The 22,454-nt window shown below is 44.8% G+C and overlaps 1 protein-coding gene across 1 annotated transcript in view; it reads left to right on the top strand.

Annotated features, from left to right (window-relative positions):
* Positions 1-745: 745 nt before the first annotated feature.
* Positions 746-22,454, top strand: part of EFCAB8 (EF-hand calcium binding domain 8) — a gene marked incomplete at its 5' end in the record, with an annotated part of 37,625 nt that continues 15,916 nt past the window's right edge. The window contains 12 exons of the mRNA XM_084645878.1: positions 746-825; positions 3,612-3,669; positions 4,796-4,970; positions 6,512-6,630; positions 6,854-6,957; positions 8,294-8,474; positions 9,420-9,525; positions 9,831-9,915; positions 11,407-11,528; positions 14,739-14,812; positions 17,005-17,135; positions 21,423-21,490. Of these exons, the coding sequence (XP_084502004.1) occupies positions 746-825; positions 3,612-3,669; positions 4,796-4,970; positions 6,512-6,630; positions 6,854-6,957; positions 8,294-8,474; positions 9,420-9,525; positions 9,831-9,915; positions 11,407-11,528; positions 14,739-14,812; positions 17,005-17,135; positions 21,423-21,490 (1,303 nt within the window). The remainder of the gene's footprint in view (positions 826-3,611; positions 3,670-4,795; positions 4,971-6,511; positions 6,631-6,853; positions 6,958-8,293; positions 8,475-9,419; positions 9,526-9,830; positions 9,916-11,406; positions 11,529-14,738; positions 14,813-17,004; positions 17,136-21,422; positions 21,491-22,454) is intronic.

Raw genomic sequence — 22,454 nt, 5'->3', positions numbered from 1 at the left:
CTGAATCTACTGCTGTTCCAATGTGAGCTACAAGAACTGTAAAGCTTCCTGGATAAAATAATGTGGGATAACATTAACATAAGTCTCAACATAACCTCAACTTCATGATTCAATATTTTATATCAAATAAACAAGCAGCACGTTTGCCTAAAATGGAGGGACAATTGAGGTGAGATCAGCTCAAAAAAATCTAAATACAAACTTCATTTCCGCTTGGCTTTCTCTCAATCATCCTGTCACTGGAAGGTGAGGGGCTGGTTTAATGACCAAGACCAATGGGAGTCCTGACTATGGATCCATTGCAGAGACTGCTCTCCTAGCAGTCCTTGAAAAGGGCAGGAAAAGGAAAGGATCTCTAGCCATAAATCCCTGGAAATGGCCTCTGCTATGTTCCTCTCTTGTGTTCTATGGATCCTTTGTAGAGCTCCTGCCTCAAGTCATCTCTGGTGCATACATGTGCATGTGTTGCTCCTGATGGCGCAATTGAAGAGGAATTCCCTCTCCTCATCCAGCTACTTTGACGGAGAGGGATAGTAATGGGCTGCTCTGTGGCTTCTTGGCATGGAGACCTCCACCCAGCCCTTCTAAGGAAGAGAACCCCTTCCAACAGAGGCTGGGGAAAGAAGTCTGCCTGATGTTCTGCGGGTGATGTCACAAATCCAGAGGTGACATCATAGTTGAGTTTGCTGAGGGCCTTGGGCTGGAAGTCCCCAGTGGATACACAGCAGGAGCAGGAACAGGGAGAATGTCTACTTCTGAGAAGTTGAGCAGCTTTTTGGTGGGCTCAGAGACTCATAGGATCAGTATTCATCCCTCTGTGGCATGGTGAGTGATGAAAGACAGGACACCCAAGGAACCTTTTGCTTCTCACAATACCTAGTTAATTTATTGCTTCTTCTCTGAGCCACCCTCCAGTATAGTAAACCCTTCTCTTAATCCATCCTGCTTCCTTGCTAGGATGATGTAGTAAATTAATGTGTAAGTGCACTGAAATTCTCCCCTAATTTCCCCGTCTGTAAAATGGGAATAAAAATGTCTCTACCTTCTTGGGGCATTGTAAGGGTTAATTCAAACTTGTGAAACACCGAAGGGCCTGCACATGCAGTTCCCATTGACTTTAGCTGGACTTTCTGCATATGCCTGAAAATCAGGCCTTAAATGACTTCAATTCAAGGTCAAGGTCAGGGATCTCAAACTCAAATCACTACAAGGGCCACTACATTGGAATTAATTGATAAACTTAACAGTAACAAGTCACCGGGACCAGATGGCATTCACTTCAAGAGTTCTGAAAGAACTCAAATGTGAAATCGCGGAGCTATTAACTGTGGTTTGTAACCTGTCCTTTAAATCAGCTTCTGTACCCAATGACTGGAAGATAGCTAATGTAATGCCAATATTTATTAAGGGCTCTAGAGGTGATCCCGGCAATTACAGACAGGTAAGTCTAACATCCGTACCGGGCAAATTAGTTGAAACAATAGGAAAGACACATAGAACATAAATTGTTGGGCAAAAGTCAATATGGGTTCTGTAAAGGGAGATTGTGTCTTACTAATCGATTAGAGTTCTTTGAAGGGGTCAACAAACGAGGACAAGGGGGATCCAGTGGACATAGTGTACTTAGATTTCCAGAAAGCCTTTGAGAAGGTCATTCACCAAAGGCTCTTAAGTAAATTAAGTAGTCATGGGATAAGTGGGAAGATCCTTTCATGGATTGAGAACTGGTTAAAAGACAGGGAACAAAGGGTAGGAATAAATGGTAAATTTTCAGAATGGAGAGGGGTAACTAGTGTTGTTCCCCAAGGGTCAGTCCTAGGACCAATCCTATTCAGCCTATTCATAAATGATCTGGAGAAAGGGGTAAACAGGGAGGTGGCAGTTTGCAGATGATACTAAACTGCTCAAGATAGTTAAGACCAAAGCAGGCTGTGAAGAACTTCAAAAAGATCTCACAAAACTAAGTGATTGGGCAACAAAATAGCAAATGAAATTTAATGCGGATAAATGTAAAGTAATGCACATTGGAAAAAATAACCCCAACTATATATACAATATGATGGGGGCTAGTTTAGCTACAATTAATCAGGAAAGAGATCTTGGAGTCATTGTGGTTAGTTCTCTGAAGATGTCCACACAGTGTGCAGCAGCAGTCAAAAAAGCAAACAGGATGTTACGAATCATTGAAAAAGAGATGGAGAATAAGACTGAGAATATCTTATTGCCCTTATATAAAGCCATGGTACGCCCACATCTTGAATACTGCATACAGATGTGGTCCCGTCATCTCAAAAAAAATATACTGGCATTAGAAAAGGTTCAGAAAAGGGCAACCAAAATGATTAGGGGTTTGGAATGGTCTCATATGAGGAGAGATTAAAGAGGCTAGGACTTTTCAGCTTGGAAAAGAGGAGACTAAGGGGGGATATGATCGAGGTCTATAAAATCATGAGTGGTGTGGAGAAAGTGAATAAGGAAAAGTTATTTACTTGTTCCCATAATATAAGAACTAGGGGCCACCAAATGAAATTAATGGCAGCAGGTTTAAAACAAACAAAAGGAAGTTCTGCACACAGTCAACTTGTAGAACTCCTTGCCTGAGGAGGTTGTGAAGGCTAGGACTATAACAGGGTTTAAAGGAGAACTGGATAAATTCATGGAGGTTAAGTCCATTAATGGCTATTAGCCAGCATGGGTAAGGAATGGTGTCCCCAGCCTTTGTTTGTCAGAGGGTGGAGATGGATGGCAGGAGAAAGACCACTCGATCATTACCTGTTAGGTTCACTCCCTCTGGGGCACCTGGCATTGGCCACTGTTGGCAGACAGGATACTGGGCTGGATGGACCTGTGGTCTGACCCAGTTTGGCCGTTCTTATCTACATTGGCCTGAGGGCCACATCACTGACACTTTTTCATATAAAGATACAAAAGCCCCCTCCTCTGCCTCCAGCCCTGCCCCCACTCCATCCCTTTCATGAGGCCCTGCCCCTTCCCTGCCCACATTCCAACCCCTTCCCTAAAATCCCCAGCCCCTTCCCCAAATCCCTGACCCTGTCCCGCCTCTTCTCCACCTCGTCCCCTGAGCATGTGGCTTCCCCCCTCCTCCTTCCTGGAAAGTGCTAAGCGCTGCCAAACAGCTGTTTGGTGGCGGGAAGTGCCTGGAGGTAGGCAGAGGAGCGGGGACGTGGCGTGCTGGTGTGGGGCGGGCGGGGGGAGAGCTGTAGGTGAGGGGAGCTTGGCGGCCGCAGGAAATAACTCCGGGGGACGGGGCGGGGAGCTTGGCGGGCTGCAGCAAATAACTCTGCAGGCTGCGTGTTTGAGACCCCAGTCAAGCTGCTTTAGCACCTCTCATGATCAAATTCTTCCATAGCTACCAGGATGTGAGTTCAGGATTACATAGCTCTACAGTAAAGTACTATGATGTCCATAGTTCTAAGGCAGTATAGAGAGGGCCATGTCCCACTTCAGGTTATGCTAATTTATACTGAAATTACTTTAATACAAATATTACCTGAATAGCCATTTTCAGGGTCGAAAGACTTGCAGTCTTATTAATGATTACAATCTCTTTCCCACCCCCAAAGCAAATACAGCTACATTTAACATTTCAGGGCAGGCAACGATTCTGAAGATGAAGGAAGCCTTAAACAGCATCAAATGGGGCAAAAGGTAAATGAGCAGAAATGGTATTGATGGACAGAGTGTTATGTGAAAAAGGGCTGTTGTCAAGTGTTCCTAAAATGCAAATGGAGCAGAATTGATGTGGTGGTCTTATTTTCTTAACTGTACACATCAATATTTTGGAAGGTTGAATGATATCCTTGCTTCTCTCAAGTGCCGTATTTCATGTCCCCTTTAATATCTGCATCCAGCTATATTTTTTTCCCTCAGATTTAAATGACTTTAAGAACTGCTGGTCATGTGTTTATTTTTTTAAAGCAAGCTTTAATGGTTATACCTTTACCTTAAGGTATCAGATGGGGAAGGGAAATATTTTGTTTTAAACTTGAAACTTACCACAGTGTTTCCTGTTTTGAAACCACAATGTGCCCAGTTCATCCTGGCTTTGGGGCTAAACTCTGTGCAGTCGCTGAGTAGGTGCAGGGAATGTTGGCTTTATGCTTATCTTGCTCCTTTCCTATCCTCGACCAGAGAAGGGCCAGTTCAGCTCACAGCACAGATTGAAACAGCCTGAGTGCTGTGCTGATTTGCACCCAGCTGCCTGGGACAAATGGGCCCGCATAGCAGCTGGGAATAGAGAGAGCTTAGCCATGCCTGCTTATTTCTGGTCTTGCCTTTGCCATGCCCCTTGTGCCAGGAGGATGGCAGAGAGCTAGCTATGCCGGCTGTACCCCAGCCAATGAAGCCCTCTATGTAAAGGTAATTGCTTGGTGGAAGCTATAAATTGGGTCCTGCATTTCTTAAGTGATTTAAAATTAATGATATTGTAGTAATGCAGTGGGGCTTAAGTGAGAGTTGTGGTGCACAAGACCTTGTGTGGGGTCTCTGCACTGTCATGGATTTACCCCTGTTGAAGTCCATGGGGCTACTATCAATAGTGAGGACTACTTCCATGAACAAGAGTTTAGAGAACTGGACCTTCAGTTTCTAAGGTCTTTGGCAGAGGGGCCATTTCTCTTGCTTATCTGTACATGCGCTCATAAGTATACTGCTTATAAGATGTTTCTTGGCCTCCTGCTCTTGCCCCATTTCTGTAAGACCTGAGTAAAGAGGGCTATCTTGGGTGGAATAAAAACTCTGCACATGCTGTTCTTGATCCCAACTGTTTTTTCAGCTCACTGGACTTCTGAGGAAATCTGTCTCGAGCTGCTCATCTCCCAAACAAATACGGAGGTTCCCAGAATCCACCGATACCTCCCGTGCCCAGCAAGTTGAGGACCAGATCAATTATGAGCATTTGCAAAAATTGGAGCAATCATTCCGGGAAGCGGATTTAGACAAGGGTGGAGGTGATGATGCAGCATTTCCCAAAGCATTTCAGTTTCTAAATAACTGCTCTTTTGGTCACTTTTCTAGTTTCATAGCTATCTCTGTTGCTGTTAAGAAGCATGCAGTCTACACAACAGCATCCACCAGATTAGCCCCTTCAAGCTTCATTCGTTACTTTGGACCTGATTTTTCCACTAGAGAGGTTTCCAGCTTACCTCTCTCAGTGAGTCTATATCACCCATTCTTTGTGATAGCGTTGGGTTTCTATATGGTGAAGCAGACTCTGATTTCCTCTTCCTCAGTTGCTAGATGTCAGGAAGCCAAGAGAACAAATTTACCACTCTCTCTAATTAGGTTTGGTTTAAATAGGGTAAAATCACACATTGTAATAATGACACGAATACTTCCATAGCATCTTCCAGCTGAAAATCTTGACTTGCTTTAAGAGCATAAGTTAAGCCTCACATGCTCCCAGTGTGGCAGCAGGGTAGTTTACAGATGGAAAAATATGGCACAGAGTATGTAACTAATCCAAGGTGTCGCAACAGGTCAGAACCAAGGCTAAACCCCAACTCTCGGGTTCCCAGTTCTGTACTTACCTAGACATGTGGCTAGATATTAACCTTCCTCTATGCTTAGGCTTTTTTTCCTATGGCTGAGTTTTTTGTTGGTCTTTGAGGAGGGATGATCTGTAGCCTGACTTTGAGAGATGCTGATTTGGACATCCCTGCATGATCCTGGGTGTAGTTCTCTAGTATTGTCAAAGAGCAGCCTAAGTTTAAATACTGGCTGACAGAGACATTGTGCGTAGCGTGTCTGAGAGCCATGTACTGTACCCAGTCACCCCCAGCAGGATGATTTTTCTGCAATGGTAAAGTTTAGGTTTCAGAGGGATTATTTTAACAGCAGACACAATAGGGTACAAGTGAAAATAGAGCAGTCTGGAAAATTTCAATTGAAATGAAAACTAGATGAAAACAGAAAAGCATTTTCTCTTATTTTTCTCCTATTTTATAACCTGCTCGCCATGAAAATCTGTAAGCTGCCTCACTCCTTTCTTTAGGCACTGGACCAAGGTTTGTAGGCAATAAAACTTGGGCTAACGCTTTCTAGGGGCAAGAGCATTGCTCCACGTTGTGAGTCAGGTTTAGACACTCTAGGAAAATCTTAGTTAGGGGCCCCTGTTCAAAAATCTGTTTGCCCACGATCAGACTTTCAAAGAAGTTCTGCACATATTTGGTGCTTACCAGTGTGCACAACTACTGCAGATGTGCATGCAGATTTGGAAATTGCATATGTAAACAGGTAATTTATAAGCATTTGCACCCATCGATATGTTACTTACACAGTTGCAATAGATTGTATGAGCAAATTAGATATCCAACTGCATATGTTTTTTGTATGCACAAATTATCGAGAAATCTGCCCACATTGTTTTTTGGGGGGAATTGCTTTTGATACTTAATTGCCATTTTGATGTGCTCTGTTCAGTCTATTTTTTTCAATAGATATAATTGTCTGGAAAAGTTTAGGGCTGAATATACTGTGCTTATTCTCCCAGGGCTGGATATTAAGGAGTTCCGCAAGGCAATGAAGAAGATAATGGAGAATATTACTGAAGAAGATATTGATATCATATTTATGAAAATTGACACTGATTGTGATGGCTCCGTGGGCTGGGTAATACTGTACTCTAATCAAAGAGAATGGTGGCTATGTAGCAGTTGCAAAAATTTCCTGATTTTTATTTACCTTGGTTTAATGTTGGGGGAAGGCAGAGTTTCCTGCTATTCCTATTATCTTTGCTATAGTTCTTGCTGCATCTGTCAGCACCATAGGACTTGAGATAATTAATTCTGCTCTCCTTTTTATACTATACTGATGAAATTGTTCTCTCTCACAGGAAGAATATCTGAACTATATATTACGAGAGTACAGAGGAAAGGATGACATGCTGAAAAGCCAATCTCCTCTGCATTTTCAGACCCCCATGAAAATCATTCCAGTGTAAGCTCTTAGCCATTACTGTCTGAGGAGGAGTGAGCCACATTAAAGCCGCTTGTATTTGTCTTCCAGTTTAGTGTGTTCTTGTGACATCCTAGCTGCGAAAAATGTCTTTTTAAAAATCATTTAACAGCAAATGACAAACATGTGCATCTTCCCATATGAAATTGGCTTAATAAACTAGCCTCTAATCATTTAAGGAACAACCTCTATGAAAGATAATAGCCTAGGTGAAACGGCTGCTTGAGATGAATTCCCGTCAGGATTTATTCAGTCTCAGTAGCATATTGTGAGTATAACTAGGGACACAGTAGATTATTGCTGTTATAGCAACAAATCAGAGCATGAGAAACGACAACACTCCCTTCTCTGGGGGTCACTTGAAAGTGAGGTGTTGCCTCTTTCTCAGACCTGCCAGTGTGATACCACTTGGGGTTGGTGCTATGATGAAGAACAAAGAGCGAGTGTGGTGAAATATGGCTAACTTCTCTTGCACACTTGCTTCTGACTCTGTTTTGTTTAAACTCAGATCCTCTCCAACCCAGCCAAAACTCTCCCCCCAGTCATGCATCCCTTTTCCTTCCTACCTGGATAGAGCCTGGCAATAGATGAGCTTTGCAGCATGAACTGGAGGTTAGCGACTAGAGAAGCATGCTCCAGAACCATGGAGACTCTGGCTGGCTTCAGTTTCTAGGGTATTAAATAAAGGGACAGGTGGGTCTTTTGTTGTCCAGGCCTCACAAAAAAGGGTACGCTGTAAATACTTCAGTCCTAGTGTCTCTTTTGATCTTAAACTTACGATCATCTAGTTTATCCTGTGTATACAGGGTTTTTTAAGCTGCACCCAAAGGCTCAGCCCATCTTCACGAACAATTTGTTTCCAGCTTGAAAAAAAAACATCCCACGTGATGTGTCCAGGTTTCAATTTATTTCCACACATGACAGTCCCTCCAACAGGTATTTTCTTCTCTATATGCTGTAATGTATCTTTGTGCTAAGGGGTTGGAGACATTGCAGTGTGAACACCAGTAACCTTATAACCTGATAGTGTGACAATCTCCTTCTCACTCCCACCACTTTGCCTTGTGTGTCTCTCTCTCTCTCTCTCTCTGTGAGGCTGAGACTGACTTAACTTGCATCAAAAGCTCCTCAGCTCAGGGGCCGGAGTTTCAAATTTCTGCTAAGTGCTGAGTGCCCCATCAGACTGTATAAGGTCATCACCTTTCAGTTCTTGTGTTCCCACCTGCTACATTCCTGCCCTCTTACAGGCCTACGTTACCCTTCTGCTTCCTGACCATTCTGCTCCATTTCTCCTATCTCACTCCTTTCCCTTGCTCAGGATCCAAGGCCAGGAAATCATCAAGGTGCAGTTTTTCCTAAACCAGGGCCAGGCAATGGACAGGAATGAAAAGGCCAAGAAAAGTAGTGTTTGGAATCTCTCAGGGCGATTCCTGACGGTCAGCCGGGATGGAATCCTACTCTACTGGAGTGACACGTTCAAACTACTCCGCACTGTCCAGGTACGTGGCTCATGAACTTGATCGAAGTGAAGGGCTAGATTCTCTCTAATCCACATAATGCAGGGCTCTCAACCTTTCCCAGACCATGACACCCTCCCATTTAGCCCTCTAGAAATGAGGTGGATGTGGCCTCCCTGGGGGGTCTCAACCCATGCCCTCATGGAGCTTGAACACACGGTGCAGGTATCTCCTTGGCATATGTAGTGCTCGTTCTGCATGTGCGACATCCCATTGCCATGAGTGGCGATTCCACAAGTGTGGATGCACCACAGAGCCCCCCACTGCAGATGAGAGACCCACAGCATGGATCGGAGGGGAGAGTTTTGCCCATTGTATGAAGTATTTCTAAATCACCAAATCACTTTAGTAAGTGGCAAGGCAGTGCTCTGCTACACTGGATGCAGAGGGTGGGGTCAAAGCCTTCTCTTCTGGATTCCAGCACTCACAAAAACCCTAATATTGAGGGAGTATAAGGGGAAAATGAACCATTTCTCATGGAAGGAATATTGTGCATTAATTTCCCTGGAGAATCTCTTTAAACAGAAGCACCTGGTCTCAGCTCAAGTTTTGATCTATCTGCTAAGTTTTCTCCTCTTATAAACTAAACATAAGATAATGAATGAGAGATGAGCACTATAGGACAAGATCAATTAGACCCTTGAATCACTGCATCTTTCTACCATTTCAGCAGTAAAACTCTTCCTATTTAAAAATAAGTGCTGGTCTGGGGCTCTCATTCAGGGTGGAAAATACCAGAGCTGCTGCTAACTTAGGGGGAAATTCTCCTCAGGTCAGACAGCGAGCCCAATGCCTATGCATTGCTTACACCCTGCTTAAGCCCATAGACTGATGCATGGTAGTGCTTGATTACGTGAGCTTTGAGTGGGATTTGCAACTACTTTGGGGTTACTTGAGTTTTCAATGTATGTTTCCATTTCTATGTAGCTTGACCAGTCTGGACGACGGCCCAGTCAGCAGATGTGGGTCACTGACATGGTGTGTCTGTCTAATATCAACCTGTTGGCGATAGCGTCTACTGATCAGATTATTGGTAAATAGAGACAAATCATTCCCTCCTGTGACGATCTGGACCCTATCCCGCACCACTGACTGACGTTAACGGAAGCCTTGCCATTGTCTGCAGCGAGCACGAGGTCCTGCTCTGTATGGCTGTAGTAGTGTCAGTCAGTTGCAGTACCTGTTCAGCAACTGGCATGTTTGCATGGCAGAATGTCTAAATAAACACAGATGCATGTGATAGGTTCAAAAGGTCTGTCTTTGCATGAACACCAAACGTCAAGATGTTGATGCTAATTTTGAGATTCGTGGGATTTTCTCTTTTTTTCTGTTACACAGAATTCTTTGATATCAGTGGCAACAAATGTGACAGGCTCTTTTCCCTCATTGAGCTTGACAGCTGTGTTACGGCCTTGGATTACTGGTAGGTTACCTGCTTCTCCGAAAGGGCTGTTACCGGTTTTAAAATAGATACTTGCATCACAGTCCCATGGCTCCTCTGCTGTGCGGGGTGCAGGAGAAATGATTACCTGTCTATTGTAAGGTTTCAGAGTAGCAGCCGTGTTAGTCTGTATCCGCAAAAAGAACAGGAGGACTTGTGGCACCTTAGAGACTAACCCATTTATTTGAGCATGAGCTTCTGTGAGCTACAGCTCGCTTCATCGGATGCATCTATTGTAATGAACTGGGGGATGTTCGTGAGCACAGATACCCTCTACTGGACAGAGAGAGAACTGCTCACTGAACCACAGCCCCTGTACTGGCTAACACTTAAAGGCCATGGATCTGTGCTTTTTGGAGTAGAAGAGACCTGAATTCTTTATCTACTGCCGCTGTGAAGCTCTGAGCGGCCACCGTATATATTGTAGAGACAATGGCAAGTTGTGAGATGCCGCAGATTTGTCACCTACATTCTCTTACTTTAAATAGTGAGACTCTCTCCTTTTCTGTTTTCTTACTAAATAGTGTAGTGACAGGAGTTTAGGGGAGGTTCAACCCTATTCTTTTGTTTTTTACACACCCCTTTTTCAACTGCTCATGAATCTTTTTAAAAACAAGAAAATGTGTTTTGCAAGGGCCATATGTTTTGTGTGGCTCCTCCAATAGGCCTGACACTTCTGTGTCGCTCAATGACTTCCCGAAGGACTCAGTGTCTTTTATCTCAATATCACTGTCTCTGGTATGCTGCTTGTGCGGTCACGTATGTCGAGGGGACAGTGACTATCATGGACAGAGAATTATTCTTGAATGTTTCTCTTTCAGTTGTTCATGAGACTTCAGTGAGCATTGGAGTGTACCAAAATCATAGTCAAGTGGAAAATGTATTGAATCCTCCCTCTTCACCATATTTAGGTTGCCTGGCAGTAGTGTTTTCACTGGATAATTGCTGGAGTCTGGTTTAGGATCCTTAAAACTTTGTCAAGGGGGCCGAGTGTGGGATGGTCACTTTTATTAATTCAAATTCATGCTTATAATAAATAAATACTATTGTATCTGAATTGCAGCTGTGTATAATGGAGCAACATTTCAGCTTTCAGATACTACCTGGAAAAAAAATTTCAGACAATCTGAAAAAAGCTGCTTCCAGAGAGACGACGGCCTTGCTTCCTACATCTGTCTTGTGCCCAGTGCACAGCTATGGTACTAGGTGTTCACTTTCCAAAGATGAGTTCTCAAATAGGCTCTCCAGGTCCTGCCTATGCATGCTTAGATTGGCACTTAGGTGCATAAGATGGGTGTTTACTACATGTGCCTGTGAGCCAATTGAAGCACAAATGTTCAGTTAAGCTGGCCCTGTTTGAAAACTGGGTTTTCTATTTGTGATCCCCACTAGTGCTCTAGTTTAATACTTGCCTGAAGTGGCAATGTACATGGGGGGGTCTGATCTGTTTTCTTTCCTTTCTCCCTGAGTCAGGACAGATGGGTACAAAGGAGTGTTTTGTATTGGCGATGTGAAAGGAAACATTCTGATCTTCTCCTCGCTGGACGTTCTGGCAAATGGGATCTTCAATGTCCGTCACTATATAACTACACCAGGTACAGATACTTTATAGCTATGCTTGGACCATCACATGTTCTCCTGTCTGATATACTAGAGAGATGAGCCAGGACTGAGGATTTATCTGAATTGCCCTTCCTGGAGGAAGAGCAAGTGTTACCCATTTTACAAACACAGAGGTGTTATGAGACTGACTTTGAGATTTTATTGACTTCAGAGAGCTGACAGGTGCTTCGCCCCTCTGAAAATGACACCTTCCATGACTTGTCCAAAGTCACACAGGGTCGGGGTAGTATCCAGGAATCCTGGCCCTCAGGTCTCTGCTTGCTCCTTAACCATCCTGATTCCCTAAGCAGGGCTAGATCCAAAGTACTTGGTTTTGGTTTTGAAAAAACAAACTCTGTTGCAGGTTTTGCAAAACCAGAATCATCCCTGTTCCTCAGTGTCTCTGTCCTGATGCACCACTTTTTCGAATCTCTAGGTAATTGTATATGATTACTGTTAAGATAATAGAACTGGAGGGGACCTCGACAAGTCATCTAGTCCAGTCCTCTGCACTCATGGCAGGACTAAGTATTATCTAGACCAACCTTAACAGGTCTTTGTCTACCTGCTCTTAAAAATCCCCAATGATGGAGATTCCACAACCTCCCTAGGCAATTTATTCCAGTGCTTAACCACCCTGACAGTTGGGAAGTTTTTCCTAATGTTAAGAAAAATAATTTTTCTCCCTCTTCCTTGTAACAACATTTTATGTACTTGAGAACTGTTATCATGTCCCCTTTCAGTCTTCTCTTTTCCAGACTAAACAAACCCAATGTTTTCAATCTTCCCTTTATAGGTCATGTTTTCTAGGCCTTGAATCGTTTTTGTCGCTCTTCTCTGGATTCTCTCCAATTTGTCCACATGCTTCCTGAAATGTGGCACCCAGAACTGGACACAATACTCCAGTTGAGGCCTAATCAGCGCGGAGTAGAGCAGAAGAATTACTTCTCGTGTCTTGCTTACAACACTCCTGCTAACACATCCCAGAATGATGTTCTCATTTTTTTGCAACAGCGTTACACTGTTGACTCATATTTAGCTTGTGGTCCACTATGACTCCCAGATCCCTTTCCGCAGTACTTATAGAATCATAGAATATCAGGGTTGGAAGGGACCTCAGGAGGTCATCTAGTCCAACCTCCTGCTTAAAGCAGGACCAATCCCCAACTAAATCATCCCAGCCAGGGCTTTGTCAAGCCTGACCTCCTTCCTAGGCAGTCATTTCCCATTTTGTATGTGTGCAACTGATTGTTCCTTCCAAAGTGGAGTACTTTGCATTTGTCCTTATTGAATTTCATCCTATTTACTTCGGACCATTTCTCCAGTTTGTCCAGATCATTTTGAACTTTAATTCTATCCTCCAAAGCACTTGCAATCCCTCCCAGCTTGGTACTGTCTGCAGACTTTATAAGTGTACTCTGTATGCCATTATCGAAATCATTGATGAAGATATAGAACAGAACCGGACCCAGAACTGATCCCTGTGGGATCCCACTGGTTATGCCCTTCCAGCATGACTGTGAACCACTGATAACGACTCTCTGGGAACGGTTTTCCAAACAGTTTTGCTCCCACCCTATAGTAGCTCCATCTAGGTTGTATTTCCCTAGTTTGTTTATGAGGTCATGCGAGACAGTATCAAAAGCTTTACTAAAGTCAAGATATGCCACATCTACCCCTTCCCCCCATCCACAAGGCTTGTTACCCTGTCAAAGAAACCTATCAGGTTGGTTTGACACTATATTTGTTTTTGACAAATCCATGCTGTCACTTATCACCTTTTTCTCTTCTAGATATTTGCAAATTGATTACTTAATTATTTGCTCCATTATCTTTCCAGGTACAGAAGTTAAGCTGACTGGTCTGTAATTCCCCAGGTTGTACTTATTTCCCTTTTTATAGATGAGCACTATATTTGCCCTTTTCCAGTCTTCTGGAATGTCTCCCATCTTCCATGACTTTTCAAAGATAATTGCTAATGGCTCAGATATCTCATCAGTCAGCTCGTTGAGTATTCTAGAATGCATTTCATCAGGTCCTGGGGACTTGAAGATATCTAATTTGTCTAAGTAATTTTTAACTTATTCTTTCGCTATTTTAGCCTCTTCTGATCCTTCGTCATTTTCACTGGTATTCAGTATGTTAAGCGTCCAATCACTACCAACCTTCTTGGTGAAAGCCGAAACAAAGAAGTCATTAAGCACCTCTGCCATTTCCACATTTTCTGTTATTATTTCACCCCCCTCATTGAGTAACGGGCCTACCCTGTCCTTGGTCTTCCTCTTGCTTCTAATATATTTGTAGAATGTTTTCTTGTTACCCTTTATGTCTCTGGCTAGTTTGATCTCGTTTTGTGCCTTGGCCTTTCTAATTTTGTCCCTACATGCTTGTTTTATTTGTTTTTATTTATCCTTTGTAATTTGACCTTGTTTCCACTTTTTGTTGGACTCTCTTTTGATTTTTAGATCATTGAAGATCTCCTAGTTAAGCCAGGGTGGTCTCTTGCCATACTTCCATGACCCATCCTCCTTCCCCACTACCACGGAGGCCATTTACACCTGGATTCTGCAGTGGGGAAGGAACTGAGGGGCAGTTGGGCCTGCTCCACCCTTATGCCTTTGGTAAGGGAGCATGAGGACACTTAAGGCACATGTGGCCCCAGTGAATGCTGCTGGCCAAAAGACTGATCTCCAGCGCAAGGGCACATGCGCTCCAAGAGTGGAATGTACTAGACTACTCATCTCAGAGGGCCAGTAGCATAAGTAACTTTTCTTTTTTGTCCATCTTTGTTTGAAACACAAGTGGGGCCAAATTGGAACCATTTCTCTGAACATCTGTGAACTTTGAGGGGTTGGATAAAATGTGACCTGGATCCAAATCCTCATCTTTTAGCCCATATCCTGTTTGAATGCATTTGCTAATACTTCTTCTAAGCATGGATTGTAGCTAACACTTTAAACCTTTTAGTGCCATGCTTGTGTCTTGACATTTAAGGTGGATCTATGAAAATACCATGTAATCCTTCCAGGCATTAATGAATGTTCCTTGTGACTAGCTATCCTGTACACCATATATCCTAGGTCACACATGGGGTTTAGGTTACTATTATTGCCTTCAGTGCACTTCAGCACAATTAAAATAACTTCTGTTGAGAAATGGGGCAGGTGTTGGGTCAGGATTAATATATGGCTTTTCTCCATCAGGCGTCTTAGCCAGAATTCCAGTGCATCTTCTCCTGAAAGGAAAGGCCAGCCTGTACAGAAATTTCCGAGTGCCAGTGAGTTTCTCTGTCTAAAGTTACATTTTGGGACACACCCCATTCCTGCATAGATTCCTGTTGCTCCCCTATCCTGAAGAAAGTTGAGGAAAGTTGATCTTTATTAAATTACAAACTAAAAAACTTAAAAGCCATTATGTACAATGTCTAGCAGAATTGTCTCTTTCCCACAGCCTCTGTATGTTGTTCGCCTTCTTAATCTGTAAATTCTTTGGGGCAGAGGCCTCATCTTCCTGTTTGTGTGCAGCATCTGGCACAGTGGGGTTTCTGGGTGCTGCCATAATCAAACATTACTAATAATAGGTCTGTGGGACGCCCATTGCTCTCATTCCTTCCATCTTCTTACGTAAAAAGGAAAAGTGTGCTTTACTGCTGCTGCTCGTAGACCAAGAACTCTGGCCGTTCGGGGTGTGTCTACACTGAGGAGCAGCCCACAGTGGTGAGTCTCAGAGCGCAGGTCTACAGAGTCAGGCTTGCAAGGTTTTCCCTATAGCGTTAAAAGTGGTTGCATAAATGTTGCAGCTTGGGCGGGCGCTCGGAGTCTGAAGCCTCAGGAAGGGGGTGGACTTCGGGGCCCGAGCCTGAACCCTGCACAGCTACTTTCAGTCCTGTAGTGCAAGTTCTGGGAGTCTGAATCTGTCGAGCTGGGTTCTGGGACCTGCTGCCGCTCGCTGCGTGGAGCGGAGTATGGGCTGCGGAGCGCCACCAGGGGCTGCGCCGTTTACACATCCCGAAGGCTGGCTCTGCAAACCACAATGACTTACACCTGGGCCGTTTTGTATCCTTCCACCAGCCAGCCATTCAGGATCTTGCAGCTCAGCAAGCAGCCAATTCAGACCATTCTGGCTGGCTGTAGGGCGGTTGTGGGTCTCTCCCTGTCAGTCGCTGTAATACTCCTAGGGCGGCTCTGTTTGGGGGGGGGATTAGCCAACAGTTAATAGGCCCTGGCCCTCAGTCCAGGCCGGGCAGCAGTTGGGTCTGGTAGCCCCAACGTTCAGCCAGAGCGGGGCAGCACATAGTTAATGGGTCGGGCAGGGTAGTGGCACATCGCTAGGCCTGGCTTCTTCAATCAGGATGGGGCCGTAATCAGTTAAAGGGCTCTGGCCTGCTGTCAGGCAGAGCAACTCAGTAGTCTAGGGAAAGACTAGCTCTCTGATGGGAGAGTCAGGAAAACCATCTGGTGTCCTAGCTCGGGTGGGTGTCTGACCAATGCAGGCCTCTCGGCCTAAAGGCGTGGAGGCTGCCGCCCCTGATGGTAGGGTGGCGGGGGTTGAGGGATGCAGGCCCACCCACTGCACTGCATCCCAGCCCAAGGCCCTAACCCTGGTCCGCCACTGGGTCAGCGGGGAAATCTGTCCATCACACGCTGACCAGCTTGCAGTCAGTCACACAGCTGAACACTATACAGCTTCCCTGGGCTCCTTCCTACACTCCCAGTTGGGGGGTACCTAGGTTCTGGGGTCATCATTTGCCTCGCTGGGGTAGACAGCTCGTGGCAGCCCCAACAGCTCCTCAGTGCCCCCTTTGTCTGGCAGCCCCAGCAGCAACTCCAGGTCTCTGGAAGTATAGCAGCCAGGCTCCAGCAGCTGTGGGGAGAGAGATGTCCTGCTCCTCTGACAGCCACGAGTGACCCGGTTCTGCCCACCAAGGGAAGACAGTGGGTCTCTCCGCGTCAGTCAGAGGGGGAGACCACGTCCCTTCGCTACAATGGCTAATGCACATGCAAAGCACCGCTGCTTCCTGGATCCCAGAAGAGCCTTGTCTATAAGGATCCTTTTGGTCTGAACCCTCTCAATCCCCATGTCCAAGTTATGACCCTCTTCACATTTCTTGATGTACATGATGAACCATCTCCTCTTAATTCAAAACTGCACTCATCCAATCAAATACCATGCCCTTCCCTTTTCGGGGTTCTGCTGTGTGTGCCACCCTAATGTTTCTCTTCTCCCTCTTTCTTCTGCCTCTGCTCCTTGTCCCACTTTTCCTGTGTTTATTGTTCCTCAGCTTCACATTTCACTGTTTTTCGCTGGAGTTTTTCTGTCTTCTTCAAACTGTACGTGAACCCAGGAATGTCTGAATGGGAGTGGCACTGTTGGCCCCCACTGACGATTGTAATGACGCAGAATGAGCTCTCTGTGCTCTTGTTTATGACCTGCAGTGTCATTAAGCAAAGTCTTTCCTCTCTCTTCCAGGGTCTCCATGGGGACTGGTGCCACCAGATAAGATTCATTCCTCAGCTCAATCTTGTTGCCTCCTGCTCAGCAGCTGATAAGAGAGCAATGGTGCTTACTTCACTTCCACTACATATCATGGGTAAACCCCAGTAAGACAGGTCTCTTTGTCTGTTCTGTAAATTATCCATCACACAATGGTAGCAGGCAATGTTACAGTTCTCTTAAAATTCCATTTCCTCCAGGAAAATCCTGTTGGGACTCAGCTTTCAGGCAGGGCTCAGGAAACCTAAATTACAGAACGGGGGTAAAGGGGCCCATAACGGACACTACTCAGTGGCCTGTAAATAGATGAAGTTTCCAACAGACTTCAGGCTGTAAGTACAGTCATTTCTGGGGCCTCTAGGCAGTGGGAAAATGGCTGGATACGGAACAGTTTCTTGAGGAAAATTTCAGAGAAGATGGGAAGACACTTCTCCAGCTCTATTATGTCGTCTATATTTTAGAGAGATGGGCCTGACCTGAGAAGTCTAACCTAGACCCAAATGTCCCCAGAGCTGCTGGGCTGAAGGGTTTGGTTTGATCTGTCACAGAGCAAAGGTCTAGCTGGGAAGTCCCAATCTTGGTCCAAACTTCCCTAGCAATTGGGGGGCTTTGGATCTAAAATTTTGCTTGGGTTGGACTTCTTTCTAGTGTCCTGTAAACCTCAAGTGCTGTACTCCACAGGAAAAGTGAACAAACAAATGGAAGTCTCTTAGACTCTTTTCTTTTTAGCTAAAAAGAAATTATTATTAGATTTGCTGAAGTGGAATTAAGCAAAATGCAGCCGCAGTGATGTCTGACTTCCTGTTTTTTCCCTCTTCCCATCTTCAAGAGGCGAGGCAAGGCAAGGTGAAGTGGGGCTTCAGTGTAGCGAAGCTTGGGAACAGTCCTCTGCTCTGTTTTCTGGGGGTGGGTGCCCGTCCTGCTGCTGCTGCTCCTGGTCTGTTGGGCCCAAGCGTGCAGTGCTTGTTTGTAGGCAGTGGTGCTGAATCTGAGTGTTGCGAGAGCTGAGCTATCATTGGGGAGCAGCACAGGTAGGACTCTCCATGTTGTGAGGAGGAGGGGGTGGGATTAGGGCAGGCCCAGCAGGCTGTGGGGGGACTGGGCAGGTGAATGTAAATTGGATGGAACTGGGCAGCAAAATTCTGATCCAAAGTTCAGCTCACCCCAAAGTTAACATCAGAGATGGGGAGGGGAGTTTGCATCCAATGTTTCCAGTCCAGGCCTATCGCTAATTCAAATGTTTCAGGGGTTGGATCTAGAGTAATACACATCCGGCAGGACAAGCACAGGGTGAAGACCATGTTTCTGAAAGTGTTTAAGGAAGGGGAAGATGAGGTTGTCTTGAATACATTGCTAGTGTTCACAAGCTGTATACACTGTGTACCCCAGCTGCCATTCACCTCCCTCGTTTCTCTCTACCCTTCACTCCTTCCTCTGATTATTCTCTTTGCAGCCTTAGCTCATCTCCCTTTTCCTTTAATCCCCTTCTGCTTTCTACATACCCCTCTCTCCTCCTTCTTTGTCTTTTCTTCCTCAATCCTTTCTGCTTTTTTCATTCCTTCTTTCCCAGCCCTTGTCATCTCTGTATTCTGTCCCTGTCCTTCTCTGCTTTCAAAGTGCATTAGGGCTGGCAGCAGTCCATCGCCTCCTGAAAGCTAATGGGGTGCAGCAGAAAGCCCAGTAGTTAGCTAGCATCCTGGCAACAGGCCAAATACATATTTCAGCAGCTGGCTCACTGTAAATTGTGCAGATAGCGGCCAATGGTTTGAATCCACAATTTTACTCCCTCTGCAATTTTCCCTGGCCCCTGGTAATCACCATTTTCTCTCCCCTTTCCCAATACATGCAATGCTTTGCTCCACTAGAGCAGCACCCTGCCCAGACTTCATTTCTTTCCTTCTCAGAAATCAATCCCTCTGACAATGGTGGCTATTGCTCTTGAAAAGGCTCAGTTATCTGTTGACCTGGAAATCGCAGGCCTCTGCATCTGCAATCTGTCCAAACGATCATGGAATAACAAAAGATGTGAATGCTAAATAACCACCTCCAGGAGTCGAGTTTAAACTCTCAATCGCATGCTGCTGACACCTGGGTGTTGAAACTCATCTGTCTTTGGAGCCTCTGGAGAGAGTAATGCCAAGTCTTCTGTTGATAATGCATATAATTTAACAATCTCTCTGTTTGGTCATGGTGTTCTTACTGTAGAAATATGTTCCTCTAGTGACAGATGGGTTTAAAGGAAAGGATTCCAGTGATTTGTGAATGTAAAGATGGTGTGTGCGGGACTACATTGGGTTCGTCTGCATTTAATACTAAACAAACTTGCTTTATTAATGGATTTGTCTGCAGTTCTGATGATTGTGCATCCTTAAATCCAGAGACGTTGTCCCATGCTGTATCTGTATGTTGGGTAATTTCTGAAGAGTTGTGTGGTGGTGTGTGTGTGTCTCTCTCTCTCTCTTTTTCTCTGGCCTAATTCAAGAAAATCTGGATTAATGCTAAAATAGCTATTTCAGAATTTCATGACCCCCGGTTGCGAAGCGGCAGATTTACCAGCAGGTGGTGCTACGGGGCTTTCCTTTACCTGCGAAGAGAGAATTACTGGTTTTGTTCCTTTATGTAGATGAGAGCTGTGTGAGCAATTCACACTGAACAGTTTATTTGGCAGCTTTAGCCTGGATCATTGCAGCATTTTTATTATGCTATTTGTATGGAAGTTTTGTGTGAATAAATTCCAGCCTGCGGGTCACTTGCTAACTAACCCCTTGAGTATTCATAACTTGGTATTTAAGTTGTGCTGCTGGTTAACTAAGTTTCATGGTATTGTTCTGGTTTGTTGGCAAGGTGGCCGAACGCTTATGAGTTCTGATCCAGCTTCCTTTCAAACAGTAGCTTGGTTAGTGATTGAGCAGACCTTGGGTCATATGGCAGGCTTAGAATTTGCTCTGTGTCCATTTGTATTGCAAATCTTTGCTTGTGTGTGTTCATGCTGAGGGGATAAAAAGGACACAGTCAGAGAGAGATTTTATTTAGAAATCATCTAATTGTTTGCAAGTGTTTTTTCTCTCGTGAAGACCAATTTCTTCATTTCTAATGGTCTCCACTCGTGAGCTAGCTATTGAGGTTACTGTTCCAATGCAGCTGAGTCTTTTGCTCTGCACCAATCCCATTTTTATGGTTTTCACCCTTGTGCTCCCCCCCCCAACTCATTATTTTTAACGGGTGCTGCTTTTGCTTTTAGAAGTGGGTTGTGTACCTTGAAATGGGTTGGTGGAAGTCACGGAATTGACAGCTGTCAGTGGGGTGAATTGTCCCCCTGGGGTCCGAATATCATCTGAGATGGAGCTCCAAGGACTCAAAAATAATAGAACAGCACACTGCCCAGATCTTTATTTCATTTCCTTCTCAGAGAACAATCCCTCTGACAATAGGTGAGCCGAAGCTTCTCTGCAGGTGTTTTCTCTTCGAGTGTCGGGCGTTATTCTTCTGTTATGACCCCCGGCTCTCAGATAATAAATCACTGAATAGTCCCAGCCCGGGCCTTGTCCTGCTCTTGACTATTGTACTACCCATAAGAATGGGTTCGGGGAAGGTTGTGTTCAGCTCCTTCCTTACAGGCTGCTCTATTTCTTCTGTTTATATGAATGCTGTTGCATTTCCTCTTTGCCAGCCACCAAGGGGCACGTTCTCTGTGATCCTGCCTCTCCTGGGTAACTTCTCTTTTTCTCCCCCCGACATAGCACTTCTCCGCCTTGAGTTTTCACCCTGCTCTTCCTCTCTCTTTGCAACTTCTTTTCTGCTTGGTCACCCTAACCATATGTAGAAGCCCAATGCAAGAGGCCCTAGCAGTCGGGAAGTGAGTCTGCCTCCCCTTCCTGTCCTATTCTCGCAGAGGGTGAAAGGGCCTGCAGTATTTCCCCCCTGGGCTCCTGCTGGTGACAGTCGTAAGTTATGGAGCTTGTATGGGATGTGAAGACCCAAACAGTCCCTTGTTCTGCTTGTGCTGAAGGCCAGCCCTGGCCCCTTCTCTTCCTTAATCGTTTCTTCTTAGAGATGGGTCTGAGCTACACCCTTCGGAGGGGGTCTTTTCCAAAGTTTGGGGATGTTTTGGATCGGGGGCTTCAGTTTGAGCTCATTGTAGGGCAGGTTACAGAGTTTCGCTAATTTTATAGAGCTCTCTTGCTGTTCCTTCTGGTTCTCCATGCTCCTGCCTGTATTTCCCCCTTTTCTGACCACCCCACCTATGCAGGAGGTCCCCTGTTTAATCAGCATAAAGTGTCCTTCACACAAGTGATGTATTTTCCACAGCCTTGCCCACCAAATCTGGAATATGTTTTAAAAGGGCCAGCTGTGGTTCTTGCAAAAGTCTGTTCATTTTATTTTCTCTGTTCTAGATCATCAACGATTGCTTTAAAGAAAGGCATTCTCTGCTTCGATTATTCACCTGAGATGAACGTGCTTGGTAAGTCACCATCATCAAAGCCCATTTTTCACCCCACTGATCTCTGCACTCCATCTATAGTTGCTGTGTTGAAAGCTTTGATAAAAAGGCAAGTGTTGGGAAAGAGTATGAGTTCAAATACAGAGAGCCGTGTCTTAAGCAGCCATGTAGGGGACAAGCAGAAACTGGTTACTTTAATGGCAGTGGCCTCATCATAATGGTGGAGTTTGGGACTCTCAGATCATGGGGTTCTATCTCTGACCACGTGGGCTAATAGCCATTGATGGACCTATCCTCCAGGAACTTATCTAGTTCTTTTCTGAACCCGGTTATAGATTTGTCCTTCACATCATCTCCTGGCAGGAGTTCCATAGGTTGATTGTATTCTGTATGTGTGAAATTTACCTCATGTAAAAGCCAGCACACGGCCTATATGGTATTCCATTTCAATCCCACTGAAACCCTCAAAATAGGGGTTAAGTGGAGCATGGGCAATGAGATTTTTCTTCTGCCTCCTGCTCTTAGTGGCCTGAGTAAATTTTTCAGTGAAGCTATCAATCAGCAAAAAAAATCAATACAAATTCCCTACATCATCATCCATAGAGAAATGTGAGACACCTGACATCTGAATCCCTTTACGTGTACTTGCATTGCAGACTAAAGCATGTGACACTGTGTTTCTCTGGTGGAATCTGTCGCTCTCTAAGCCAGTTTTAGAATGCTGTAATATTTCAGACTAGAAATAGGAGACTTAGTGACGACACACAGGCTTGGCCTTATTTAAGATTTATAGCACATGTAGGAAAAAAACCTATTTTAAAATAACTATCCATTGGAGATTGTGGAAGAACACACACTGTTTGGATACAGTGAACTCTCCCAATCTGTGCTTCACCCCCTATTACTCATCTCATGGTCCTAGGTTTTCTCCTCTGTGTGTCAAGTGTGGTAATTACTTTGAATTCGAACAAGGAGACAGGTTAGG

Source organism: Lepidochelys olivacea, assembly GCF_965140295.1.
Source record: "Lepidochelys olivacea isolate rLepOli2 genome assembly, chromosome: 13".
Taxonomy (NCBI): Eukaryota; Metazoa; Chordata; order Testudines; family Cheloniidae; genus Lepidochelys; species Lepidochelys olivacea.
This window is presented reverse-complemented; position numbering and strand designations above follow the sequence as displayed.